Consider the following 14,071-nt stretch of genomic DNA (forward strand, 5'->3'; position numbering starts at 1 on the left):
GATTGCACAGATGTCGCTTTAAGCGTAGTGCACATTTGCGTAAATCGTACGCGCGTACAGTGCGCATAAAGCATTTCTTTAGTTTCTTTCCTTTCTCTTCTGTTCTCTCGTTTGCTCGTCGCGTAAAGAGCCTCTTCTCTCTCGTTTCCTTACGCGGCCTTTACGCGGAGAGAGCAATTCGTACGCGCGTATTGTTGACATGCCGAGTTCATTTGTGAGAATTCACACACGCAAGGGGTCGCAAGGTATTGATGGTTTGGAGTTCATTTATGAGAATTTAAACTCGCAAGGGATCGCAGGTTTTAAAATATTGAGTATCGATCCTGCGCGGGAAAATAGCTATGAAGTCCTGCCGAGTTCAATTGCGATAGTTTGGAAATTCTATTGGTCTTCTGTCGGCTGGCCGTACGGTTTTACCAATTGCTACAGGTGTTATAGAAGGACTTCTTCCCAGCTAGTTGACCGCGCGTAGAACGGCTGTTTTTTATGGTTGAGAAGTACTTAATTATTATACTGTGAAGTGTGAAATGATCATGCTTTTGCAGACGAGTAATATTATGGAGAATGTAGATATTAATGAGAGGCTTATTGAAGAGGTGAGGAGCAGACCATTTCTGTACGCAACGTCGATGAATGATCATCACAGCAAAGCAAAGTCGGCTACAGCCTGGAGGGCGATAGCGTTGACATTGGAGGCATCAGGTATGAGATGAGATGAGTTTTTATGTGCAGTTCATTGCTTGTAACGTGGATGCCTGGATTGCAGAGGATAAGTTGAAAAAAAGATGGAAGTCGATTCGTGATCGGTACGTTAGGTCAAAGAAAAATCTCCCATCGGGATCAGGAGCGGATGCGTTACCGAGAAAGTGGGCCTTAAGTTCGCTCTTGACTTTTTTGGATCCGTATATCGAAGTTCGCAGGTTAGCTTCGGTTTATTAGCAATTTTAGCAGTTAATGCACCACAAAAATTGCGATACAATGAAAATGATATGAGTCTAGAAAAGTTATTGCTGTAGTCGAGATTTATGGAAGATTTGTAGATGTGGCCGTTCCTAAATTTTTATTTGTAGCAGGGCGTTTATTTTTTCTATAATGGGAATTCTAATATGCTATATAATTTATTATGTTATTTTCAAATGATAAATTAATTGAATATAAAACTGAATCTACAGTACATCCGGCAACATGGCGGACTGTTCGTTGGAACTGTCCGTAGAGGATCCACCGACTTCCTCAGTGCCCGACGAACCAACTACATGTAAGTAGTATACACGGTAACGTTAGTTTGCTGAGCTAAACAATTATCTCTTTTTCTGCAGCAACACCAGCACGAAAACCGAGGAAAAGGAGAGCAGCAGCGGAGGAAGAGGAGGAGCAATACATTGACATTCAGGCGGTACTGAAAGTCATTAAGGAGGGTCACAAACGTGTGTAACCAACCGAACTTTAAGGCCCGCCAGGTTTCATATTGTGGCACATGTCGATATTTGCAGGGCAAAGTGGTAACGACGCGTTTGGGGTTATGGTAGCGAGAGAGTTGGACAAATTTGATGACAACGACCCATTTCTCATGCACATCAAGATCAAGGTGCTCACTGATATTTCCGAAGCCCAACAGAGGAGAAGAAATTTTCCGACCATCAACCCAAACGCTTTCGGATGATTTTCTATTGCAGCATTGGTGTCTGTATCAGTGGTTCTTTACCATGGGTGGTCGTTACCCTTGGTGATACAAAGCAGGATGTGCGACAAGCAGTATGCTCATATTTGTGATCACGTAACAAGTAGGGTTGGTTTTGTACTTGTATCGGGGATGGTTTAAGTCGCATCGTTATTCAAGTAGAAGCAGCATAGCAATTTTGATGGCATGTCAAACCTGCTTCAAGTAAAAAAGAAATACCGTATCTGAGAAGTACTCTACTGCTTCAAAAAAAGTTAAATAGGTTGATGGTTTCCGCAGGTAATCGGATGTGACAGCGGTGCATGGCAAAACATTGTTTGGAAAAGAGAAGTACTTGTGGCATTTTACGTATTTTGTAACATTTATGACTCCCACTGAACATACAGATGTCATATGTTGCAATAGTGATCAAAACAGGTAAGTATGCAGGTACGGTAAGTATTGAGTAAAGTAGTTATTATGGAAATAAATTCAGTTTATTGTTAATAAATTTATCTTTCCAAAAATACTGCAAGATTGTGATACATTGAAAAGATAGGAAATTATGTGCACTGAGTTGAAAGTTATAGAAAATAACTAAGAAAAGCTATAAAATGTGCTGGTGTGTTTCAGGTGAGGTCAGTTTCAGACCCTGGTCGAGCATTGGCTGCTATTCATTCTATAGAATCTATAGAATGATATTGGATTATGATTAGGATAAGGCTTTATAGAGAATCAGAAAAACTCAAAAGCGTCACGTAGCACCTAGAGAGGTAGAATAGACCGCAATAACAGCTGAGGGAATTTGGCATTTTCCGGATTGGAAATAGGTTGATGTTCATGTTGTCATTGCAAGTTGTACTTCTTTGTTATCTTTTAGGTACACAGAACAGGATGACGCAGCAAGAAGCATTTGTCTGAATGTCAGGAAATGGTCAAAATAAATGGCTGGGAGATCTTTCATTTTAACCGGGTTTAAACTTTGGTCTCCACGGTGTCTTCTCAAGGCGATAAACACCAACTCCTACAACCAGTTGTGCCCCGGTTTGCACTTGCACATCTTGGGTCTCAGACAAATGCAGTAATAAATCTATTGTACAAAAATCTGGTCCTGTGTCTTTCTCTGCCTCTGCTAGTATTTAGAGTCATCATCGCCAACAAGAGACAAGATTTTAGCAAAATCAATGATTTATCATATATTGCAGGAAGAAGTGTAACAGTGAAATGTTGCCTCAGAATATTAAATCAGATTGCTTATCATTGGCTAAGAATTCCAATGTCCAAAGCCTCAGCATTTTCGACAATATGTGATCATCATAGGCAAAGCACTTGGATATGATCAATTGATCATATACCTCATTCGCTTATGATTAGAAGCTCTTCAGATTAGAGAACTGCATAACCATAGCACAATCGGCTACAAAATGGTCACGAAGATTCCTAATAATATTTCCAATATCATGAGCTAGTATTAACATGCATGAATATATTTATATATATGGAATCTATGTACAGAGGTATCTATAAAAATCAGTAAATAAACATTGATATATTATATATATGAATTTAAGACAACATTGATATATTATAAATATATATTTATGGAACAGAGGTATCTATAAAAATCGTGAAATAAACATTGATATATTATATATATATATATGAATGTAAGACAACATTGATATATTATAAATATATATATATGGATTCGAGACTCAATGCTAGGGATGGTGTGAACCTCAGAAAGGTTCAGCTTCGTGTGAACGCGAACCTTTTTGAAAGATTCTGTGTGAACGCGAATGTGAACCTCATGACGTCATATTGCTAATTCCAACCCTACATTTCAGTGAAGTGATAGCGTATATTAACATACACGATACCTAGCGATGACTCGGGCCATATAATGCCATTACGCTAAAGTACATATTGACGTTTCAAACGTCGATAAATGTATCAACCGGGGCAATCAAATGATATAATAATCCCAACAAAATCAATATATTCCGTCGCTTTGCCAACAATTTCAATGGGGAATTGCAAGGGAATGGTCAGACCGGACAATGTATATTCAGCGGATGGATATATGGAAAAGGTTCACAGTGCAGAACCTACCAAGATTTGTTTGTGAACGTGAACCTCTAAATTTGCGAGTTTCACACACACAGAACGCGAACGTGAACCTCGCGTTCACACCATCTCTACTCAATGCCTACGCAAAATCACCCCGCTGACTACTGAAATAAGAAACAAAATCATCCCTAATCTTCGTTGCCTCCTCTGTTGGACGTCTTCCCGCTCTTACAAGATTCCGCCAATGCGGTGCGGGTTGCTGTGGGGGTTCATCGCCATCGTTTGCCCCAAATGCAAGGTGATGTTGATCACCTGAAAGATAATTATGCAGGACAGTAGCTGCTTTTACGATATGGTCAGCATGTACAGGAGTGATTGCCAATGCCCTGCGAAACATTCTAAACCGGGACGACAAAATGCCAAATGCATTTTCTACAACATTCCTGGCTCGAGACAACCTGAAGTTATAATGCCTCCGCTCTGGGCAATTTAAATAGGAACCTGGAAACGGCCTCATAATATGCCTCTGCAGTGGGAAAGCTTCATCTGCAACGAAAACATGAGGAATTGGACTTACACACCCAGGCAGGGGAGCATCTGATGGCAGATCTAGCTGAGCCGATGCTAAACGCTTTCCCAAAGCGGAGTTGCTGAAGCACTTACTATCATTAACCCTTCCATATTGGCCTACATCTACTGCAACAAACTTTCTGTCCGCATCAGCAACTGCCATCAGAACTATACTAAAAGTCTTTTTATAATTAAAATACATTGATCCAGAATTTGCAGGCTTCTGAACGATCACATGTTTACCATCAATACTGCCAATACAATTAGAAAAGTTCCACTTATCTTTGAATTGTGCTGCGTTCTCTATCCATTGTTCTTGTGTGGGTTCTGGCATGTAATCCGCTGCTAAAGCCTGCCAGATAGCCACACAAGTGTCCCGGATCAACTTGGCCACTGTTGACTTCCCGCACCGATACGAAAAAGCGATAGTTTGAAACGAATCACCAGTAGCCAGGAACCTAAAATAGTGAAAAATGCTTTTGTACAGGGATTCTCAATTCAAATTTACTGTACACAGATGCCGTATATAGGCCTATACCACAGTTGTAAATTGATTTCAACAATTTATATTGTAATGATCAAGTGGATATATGATTTACCTGAGAGTGATTGCCAGTCGTTCATTGGGAGGAATCGGTTTCCTCATCGCTGTCGTCTGCTTCGAAATGAGCGGGCCAACAATTGACAGAAGCTCGTCAAACTTGTCAGGTGTCATGCGGAAATATTGAAAGAAGGCTGCAGGTCTTTCGTATCTCATTTCCTGTGTTAGCCTGTACTCTCCAAGTTGATCCCTTCTCTGGAGAATGGGGTGAACCCAACAGGCCCGCCTCTTCTTTTGTTTCTTCTTCCTCCTTTCGTCCTTCTTTAGAGCCAAATAAAGTAAAGCCAGCAGGTCCATTTCCGTTTGGCTGCTTGCCCCAGCCGAATCATCCTGCCTTCGTACAATACTCATCCTTGTCAACCGAAGTAATTTTCTCCACCACAAAATGCTGTGTCCAGTGCAAATTGCGAACTCAAAAGAGACCGATTGCTTTTGGTTTCGCGCGAAAGCAGCTTGACGCTCGGCAGCGACAACATGCGGAAACGCGCAAAAATTTATTCTCACTTTTCGTTCAGCGATGACGTAATCTCTCGTTTTGGCCAATTTAGTGAGAGAGTGATAATCGTACGCGCGTACGATTTACGCAAATGTGCACTAGGCTTAATACGTAATCGCCGATTAAACGTCAGTAATCGGCTGGCTTCCCTTGCACAGATGACGATTAGGCACTAATCGATGAATTTTAATCGGCCAAATGTTATCCGCCGAGCTAGGTGTCTAGAAAGTTAATCGGCTGTGTGCTTCGCGGCGACTGCTGTCGGGGCTGGCTATAGGTACATTGGTATTTCGTATTGAGATGGTGTTAAGTGGATGTTCTGACGTGCAGGTGCGGTATTAGCTGATTATATTGTTCTCTGACACTACTTGTAGCCGCAACCCGCAGATCGCGCCACAGGGTGGATTGAAATATCTGGCTGCTTATATTACCTTTCGGCACAGAGAAAAAGACTCGCTTTGTTGGTGCGTGTTTTCTATTAAAAATGAAATACAATCAGCATTGGCAAGTACGTACTAAGCTAATCAAATACAAAGCATCTTACTTGACAATGTGTCTTCCGGGTTTTTTAGTTTATTTTATTTATAGATTTACAGATTTACTTTGACTGTAACGAGATATCAAGACAGTGAGACAATGAATGGATTAGCCTAACTAGCCCTATTCTAGAAATGCAATAAACCTAACTATTCCTATTCTAATAACTGAACTAATGCCAAAACGATCCTACATCTAACGCACGTGCACTAAACAGTGAATTTCACCACGATACGTCAGACCTAGTTACCGCTATGAGGTAACAATGACACAGAGTCCACTTTCTTGCTCGGCGGGAGTGTGAAGGAGCCACAGCGACACCTTAGGGCCGTACGGCGGCTACATCCTGGCCCCTTGGAAATTCAAAATTTGTTCCGAATTTGGAGATTTCCACACATACACACACTCACGCAGCCAGCAGGTTTTTACGAACGAAATGGTAATTAATCAACGATATCAAAACACAACACAAAGGTTATTGTCTCTCCTGGAGCAAGACAATTTTAGTTATGGGGCGGGTATAAATGGACAGTTTAGTCTGAACCGTAACTGACCTAACGAGCCCTGATTTGTCAGGATATGTTTGAATGATTCGTCCCAGGAGCCACTGGTTGCGTGGCAAATTATCGTCTACGATCATCACGATATCATCTTTTTGGATGTTGCGCACACCTTTATTCCATTTCTGTCTGGTTTGCAAGAGTGGGAGGTATTCTCTCCTCCATCTTTTCCAAAATAAGTCTGCGAGAAATTGGACTTGTTTCCAACGCCTACGCGAGTAGAGGTCTTTGGAGTCGAAAACACCAGGAGGTAATTGTGGCTCGCATTTCAGTAGCAAGAGTGTGTTGGGTGTGATAGGAGTCATGTCGAGTGGATCCGTGGACACGACAGTGATGGGTTTGTTGTTCATGATAGATTCACATTCACATAACAGTGTTACGAGAGATTCTTCATTGAGTCTTTGTTGATTACAAAGAGAGTTCAGTATTTTACGCAGAGTCCGAATCTGCCTTTCGAAGACGCCTCCATGGTGGGAGGCAGCGGGTGTCTGAAACATCCATTTTACATTCTTCTGTAAGAGAGCATTGTTTATCTGATTCTGATTCCATGCTTTAATTCCTTCCTTCAGTTCTTTTTCTGAAGAAGTAAAGTTAGTACCATTGTCACTTCGAATTTCCATTACCTGTCCTCTCCGGGCAACGAATCTTCGGAGAGCGTTGATGAAGGAGCTGGTGTCCAAAGAGTGAGTATGTTCTATGTGAGTCGCACGAGTTACCAGGCATGTGAATAAAACTCCATACATCTTGACATCGCTTCTGCCTCGGCGTACAAGGAAAGGCCCGAAGCAGTCACAGGCCACATATGTGAATGGGGGTTTATCAGGAACGAGGCGATTCTGTGGCAGATCGGCCATTCTTTGTGATTCTGGTGGACGCTGCCTTTTTCGACACGGCACGCAGTCGGCCAGCATTTTTCTGATAAGATTACTGGATTTAATGATCCAGTATTTTTGACGAAGTTCCGAGAGCACATATTCTCGGCCACTGTGACCTGTCTTCTCATGAATGTGGCGGAGCAGAAGTGTGGCAACTGGACTTTGTCGCGGGATGACGATCGGATGTTTAGCGTTGTACCTCAAAGGAGCAGACGAAATCCTGCCACCAACGCGAATCACTTCGTTGTAGAGGAATGGATGTAGCTTGTGTATAGTGCTACCCTTGGACAGTTGGTCCTTTGTTGATAAGTCGCTGATTTCGCGATGATAGTAGGTTTTTTGCTCGTGTTTTATAATTTCAGTCTCAGCATTTTCAAGTTCTTCAATACGCAGCGGGCCCACGTTGATGGACTGTTTCTTGGCCTTTGATCTCAAATTGTGTTTATAGCGCATTATCCATGCAACGATCCGTTTCAATTTGTACCAGGATGAAGATTGCGATAATACGCGGGTGACAATATCGTCGTTTGGTACCATTACAGAGTATGATTTTTTGGTTACCTTGATTTCCAGGTCGGTGTTGTTCTCATTTTCGAGGAAGTCAGGTTGTTTGGGCCATACAGATTCTGGCTTCGAGAGGAATTGTGGACCGTTGGTCCAAGCAGGGCAATTCAGAAATGTTTCGGCAGAAAGGCCTCTCGAGGCGATGTCTGCCGGGTTCAACTTAGATGGTACATACCACCATTGCTTCAAGTTGGACCCGTCTTTGATTTGATTAACGCGGTTAGCAACGAATGTCTTGAAAGATTTATCGGAGTTAGCAAGGTATCGTAATACCGTTGTACTGTCCGTCCAGAAATAGGAATGGCTGATTTTTAATCTCAGTTCTTCTCGAAAGAACTTGTCGTTGTTGACTGACAGTGTAGCAGCAGATAGTTCCAACCTTGGTATAGTTGATCCACGAAGGGGAACCAAGCGGGATTTGCCATTGAGAATGGCACAGTGTACCTCACCAGCCATTGTCAAATATCCAATTGTTCAACTCGTATCCGCCCACGGAACACGTTATGAATGGGAAATTATACTTCCGAAATGCACCAATTCATTGTCTACCAACAATTGCATTTTATCATTCGATCAGATTCAAAGCGTCATGAGCACTTTGTCTGCACATTGCCGTATTTTCACGAAACGATCCACCTTTATATAATGATTGTCGATGTAGGCAATTACCCGTGTACAAAGCTAATTTCCACTACGATCGGATAATTATCTGCCAAAACTTCAATTTTGTATTTCCATCGAATAAATTCATGAACTCTACACTTAATGACTTAGTAGACTCGAATCATAGCTGTTCAATAAGGAAATAGTCTACTATCCCAGAATACTACTCAAATAGGTTTTTCATACATGCAGACATATACACCGTTATCTCTACTTCTACTTGAGTATCAACGCTGACTACTTTGACCAGCGTAAAATTTATTTCCTCTATCTAATCAAGATATCCGGGCAAACTAAATAGAATTGAAGATAATAATTGTTGATGCGCCTTTATATCGACTTCATGGTCATCAGCAGTGGACAATGTAGGCCTACGAAATATTCTAAAATACTATCAGCAACTGTATCGACATGTAACATGTATCGGAAAACAGCTATCATGCACCAAATAATCAGCCTATTACTGGGTGATATCAATACTGTTTCTTCCGCAGTAATAAATTGTTTTTTATCGATCATTTTTGGACGCTGAGAAGGTAATACTACCTGCGGCACCTTCTCTCGATCGAGGGGCGTTAAGAAAGTCCCCTGTACAATGGGATGATTTGCGTTCGCATTGAGCGACACTCTTTCTGTCATTGACCGTGGTGTCGGGTGATTTCCAGATTCCAACTTCGTATCTTCTGTGACTTCGGGCGACGACTGACGGGACCCACACTTCGGAAGAGGTATCACTGGTTCGACTTTTGCCGGCGTCGGCATTTCGAACAGATTTGAAACTCGGCCTGTAATTTCACTTCTGGCCACTCCAGATTTTGCTTGGCTCCTTAAGACTGGTTCAAGCGAATCGGCAATATTTTTGGTACTCACTTTCCGGACGGTAGTCAAATAAGTTGTCGCTTGTTTGACGTCTCTTCTGGCTTTTTTGAATAGTTTTGCCGTCTTGTGTAGAATAGACGTCACCTTTTTCACGAATTTTGCTTGATGCTGGACACGTGCTGTCACCTGACATTCATTAGCCCGAGTCGTTAGCTGTAGTTGTTGAGTGGTCTTCATCAGTTGGGTGTTTTTGCGAAGGATGCGAATGTCCTCTTTACGTTTTCGTAGCCAAAATAACTTCATGATTGATTACCGCTCACCTCCCCACTCTTCAGAAATATGTGAAAGTCCACTCTCTTCTGAAGACGAATATTCGAGAAGCAACAATGATTACCAGGCGCCTTGAATTACAATTCCGTCGGGTGCCTCCATATGTGTTAGTAGAAAGATCTTGCCTCCAATCTTGTTAGTAGGAAGATCTTGTGTTTTGCCTGGTTCTTTTGCTTGTAATTCAATTTGGTAAATCACTGTTGCAGGTGGTGAAGTCTTCAAAGTGTCTTGAACTTTCAATGACCTTACGGTCCAGTCTTAGATAGCATACCTGTACGTACTTGACCTTGGTACCTTAATACAACCAAATACTCCAATCAGACTTTACATTCAAGTAGTGATGTTACCATAGCAACAATACATTCATAAAATGCATCCAACTGTTACTAAAGTTTTCTAAAATCGTGCAATTCAACACATATGCAATTAAGACCATTTTTCAACAGCAATTCCACGTATCCTATACTCTATTTCATGTATTCAATTGACCCAGGGCCAAAGCATTCTCGTGAAGGGCTTGTTACATCTTCATATTATCGTTTAAGGCTGATCAAGATTTTTTTGTGTATTTGTATATTCTAGGGTACTTATCTAGTTTTATGACGGTTCTCACAAGCAACTTGTCTTGGTTTTATAACCGTCTAACCTCACTCAAGTGTAGGGGTCCTAGTCGCTGGGGCGTGGACTAGTTACAACGCATACTAAATAATTCACACAAAATCACACAATTTTCAATATACATTGATCCGAAAAATGCAATAAATACTTACACATATATATGTAATCACTTTACTTCTATAGGATTGGGCTTGACTTTATTAACCGTTTTTCTAGGGTGACGCAATATGTGGATATAATATGACGCACAATATATAATACACACAGTACATATATCGCCAATTCACCGTGACTCCTTTTCACTGTAAAAGTTCGCAGACACCGAAAATGGCAGAGCCATCATTATAAAGCAACTTAATATTTGCATGTATTGTACATAACAATTTCAGATAAGCCGGGAACAGCCACTAGTTTGATCCTTCGCATTAGCCACTAGTCTAATCCTTCGCATTAGCTTCGGACACCCTTGTTACGCATAACAAGCGTGTCAGCTGTGGATAAACCGTGATTATCCTCCATACGTTATCCTTCGCATTCGCTTCAGACACCTTTGTTACGCATAACAAGCGTGTCAGATTTGGGTTGTATGTAGGGTGGTTTTCAATAATCACCTATCGGTAGTTGGTTGACCAACACGATCACCTAATTTTATTAATGACCTTCTTCAAGAAGTTATCTGCCTAAGGCCGCCCTATGTACTCTGTCGTAATTATTTTCTGGGTTACAATACTGACATTATTCCCAGAGAACATTAGATAATGTTTCCTTATAAGGAATATTGGTGGGTAATCACACCTCTGTTGCTTGACAACGACACATGTGTGATGAAAGGCGTCTTATGGGCCGCCGTGCCAGTTAGTTTCAACTTCAACGAAAGCTGCACAGAATACATAAACAGCAATTCATAATCTATACGGCTATCGCCAACAGATATATGTCGTCCTCATTTTTAAAGACATGCATGTTCCTATATTGGTATATTACGGATGTTAAAGCACACAAGAATTTACAGTTCAAACATTAAATTACGCCATACTCTTTTCAATTACCGTGTCTCATCTCCAATCTAATCTTTGGAGTGCAAAATAAGTAAATAAAGAAATGCGAAATACAATGCATTACAGGCTTTAGTTACATTAAAATTAGTATTTCACCATATAGCCAAATATACGATTCATAAGCGTTTACAAATTGCGAATAATGATACAGGACGATAGTGGCCACTATTGCTTGACACAAATTGACACTATTGCTTTAAAAGGATCACATAAAAACATCATAAAACAGAGCCTAATACCTCGGTTCGCAAGCATTATGTTATTTCGATATCTCAGCTCAACGTGGATATTTTCTAACAAAATTACATTCGAACTTTAATATACAATGCGTCAAGACTGCTTACTACAACTATACACTTTTGGTAAATATTATTTTTGATTAGCCTATATCTAGATACTCGATCCTTATCCATTATGAGCTCCTAGTACTATAAAGACATATTTCATTCATTTTCGAAATATGCTCAATTTCAAATCTTCCACTTTTTACTACATTCTGACACTAGTCAACAACATCTTTACAATTAATACAACTAATCTTGCTCGCATGATGCTTCTACTGGCTAAATACGGTTCATTTGTTATCATTACATTTGCATTTTAAGATCCGACTATATACTTCTGATATCCGCTAACACTATCCTATTTCTCGAAAAGGTCTGGAATCACCGTCCTGTTTAGATCCGCGCTAATACAATAATGACGGCGACTAACGTATTATCCTATATTTAATGTGTGACGATCAACATCTGGCCATATGTCCAAGCTTCCGGTATTTAAATTCAGCTAACTTCCTCGTCGCATCACTCGGGTATTTAACTTGGTGATGTATTTTCTAGTTTATGATGTCATCAACCTCAATTTAATTTCAATTTGGGTTTCAACAAATAAAAAGATTCATATAAACCTTTTGTGTTGCATCGTTACAGTCCGTAGATTTTGATAATAATCCGTGATATCTCAAAATATACACAACGGTCCGAATATTAGATAGCGCCAGTTAGCCATAGTTGCTATGCATTCATAAGCGTAACTAAATCCTAGAATTACGGGTCCCTAATTGTGGATCTTTTGGTTATCATAACTGTGATTCCACGGTTTTTCCCGCTTCTATACCGACTCGTTGTATGTCAGTCTTTATTCTACTTGCGCCACCTTATAGTTCGCCTGCAAACACATTTACATATTTTATATCGGTATTTGTGATAAATTACATCGGTATTTGTAATAAATAACATAAATTCACGGGGCTCGATTTTATAGAACTACTAAAGTAGTATTAACACCTTTATTTCCCATTTCTGCCTTAAAAGCAGACAGGTTAATGTAATTTCCACCCGGTAAAAAGCAGTGTGCCCATTAATAATTTTCCGTTTATGATACGGCGGATTTTGCCTGAGCGCCGGGACCGAAATACCGTTGACTTAGGGCAGATCGTGCACAAGCTCCGATGAAGGTGTTCCAACGAACAGATTTGAAGACTGTCAAAAAACTAATGTAGCCGCAACCCGCAGATCGCGCCACAGGGTGGATTGAAATATCTGGCTGCTTATATTCCCTTTCGGCACAGAGAAAAAGACTCGCTTTGTTGGTGCGTGTTTTCTATTAAAAATGAAATACAATAAGCATTGGCAAGTACGTACTAAGCTAATCAAATACAAAGCATCTTACTTGACAATGTGTCTTCCGGGTTTTTTAGTTTATTTTATTTATAGATTTACTTTGGCTGTAACAAAAGATATCAAAACAGTGAGACAATGAATGAATTAACCTAACTAGCCCTATTCTAGCAATGCAATAAACCTAACTATTCCTATTCTATTAACTGAACTTGTGCTAAAACGATCCTACCACTAACGCACGTGCACTAAACAGTGAATTGCACCACGATACGTCAGACCTAGTTACCGCTGTGAGGTAACAATGACACTGAGTCCATTTCCTTGTTCGGCAAGAGTGTAAAGGAGCCACAGCGACACCTTAGGGCCGTACGGCGGCTACATGCTTGTATCGGTGATGTATCAGACTGACAAGAGAGATATTTGATTTTAAGTTTTAAGATAAGTAAAGTTATCTTTAGCATCGGTGAATGAGGCTAGGACCTGTCCGTTATCTGCCTAAATAAACACGTGCCAAGACTCTGATAGGGACAAAATGAGCATGTTTCACAAACAGGGAATTCGATATCACCCAGGCAGGATTGAAAACATGAGTTGAACATGACTTCAATACTGTGACTTGGACTCGACTCGAGTCATAACACCATGACTCGGACTTGACCCTTTAAACGGTGACTTGGACTCGGACTCGAGTCTGTGATGAATTGAAAATGACTAGACTCGACTCGAGTCAAAACCACAAAAGTATGATTGACTCGTGACTCGGAACCATGTGACTTTGTTACAACCCTGGTTTTAGGTGAGAATGATTTGCTCGGTTTTTCACCGTAACTTCTTCTTTTGTCTATTGAGGCTCTTTTCCGTTTCTTGCTCTCGACTGGTGTAAATTCGTTTTCCTTTTCTGCTTCTGCTGGATTATCATCAGTAATCCCATTCAAAAAATGTTCTTCTTCGTCTGCAGCTTGCGACAGATTGTCATTGTCTAATTCCGTATCTTCTGACTCCGAATCGCGATTTTCTGACTCATCTTG

The 14,071-nt window shown here is 40.7% G+C and overlaps 2 protein-coding genes across 2 annotated transcripts; one reads left to right on the forward strand and one right to left on the reverse strand.

The window, feature by feature from the left end:
• The first annotated feature begins 315 nt into the window (after positions 1–315).
• On the forward strand, positions 316–2,938 carry LOC145448082 (uncharacterized). Its single transcript, XM_080326410.1, has 5 exons — positions 316–702; positions 767–920; positions 1,173–1,258; positions 1,320–1,427; positions 1,494–2,938. The coding sequence occupies exons 1-5, from the start codon at positions 528–530 to the stop codon at positions 1,661–1,663; spliced, it is 693 nt and encodes a 230-aa protein (XP_080182536.1). The 5' UTR covers positions 316–527; the 3' UTR covers positions 1,664–2,938.
• Positions 2,939–5,855: 2,917 nt separating this feature from the next.
• Positions 5,856–8,380, reverse strand: LOC145448074 (uncharacterized). Its single transcript, XM_080326401.1, has one exon. It carries the CDS (start codon positions 7,904–7,906, stop codon positions 6,410–6,412), a length of 1,497 nt encoding a protein of 498 aa, XP_080182527.1. The 5' UTR covers positions 7,907–8,380; the 3' UTR covers positions 5,856–6,409.
• Between the last annotated feature and the right edge of the window lie 5,691 nt (positions 8,381–14,071).

The sequence above is a fragment of the Botryllus schlosseri genome, chromosome 10 (genome assembly GCF_051294905.1).
Source record: "Botryllus schlosseri isolate E-star chromosome 10, Bs_hap1, whole genome shotgun sequence".
NCBI lineage: Eukaryota > Metazoa > Chordata > Ascidiacea > Stolidobranchia > Styelidae > Botryllus > Botryllus schlosseri.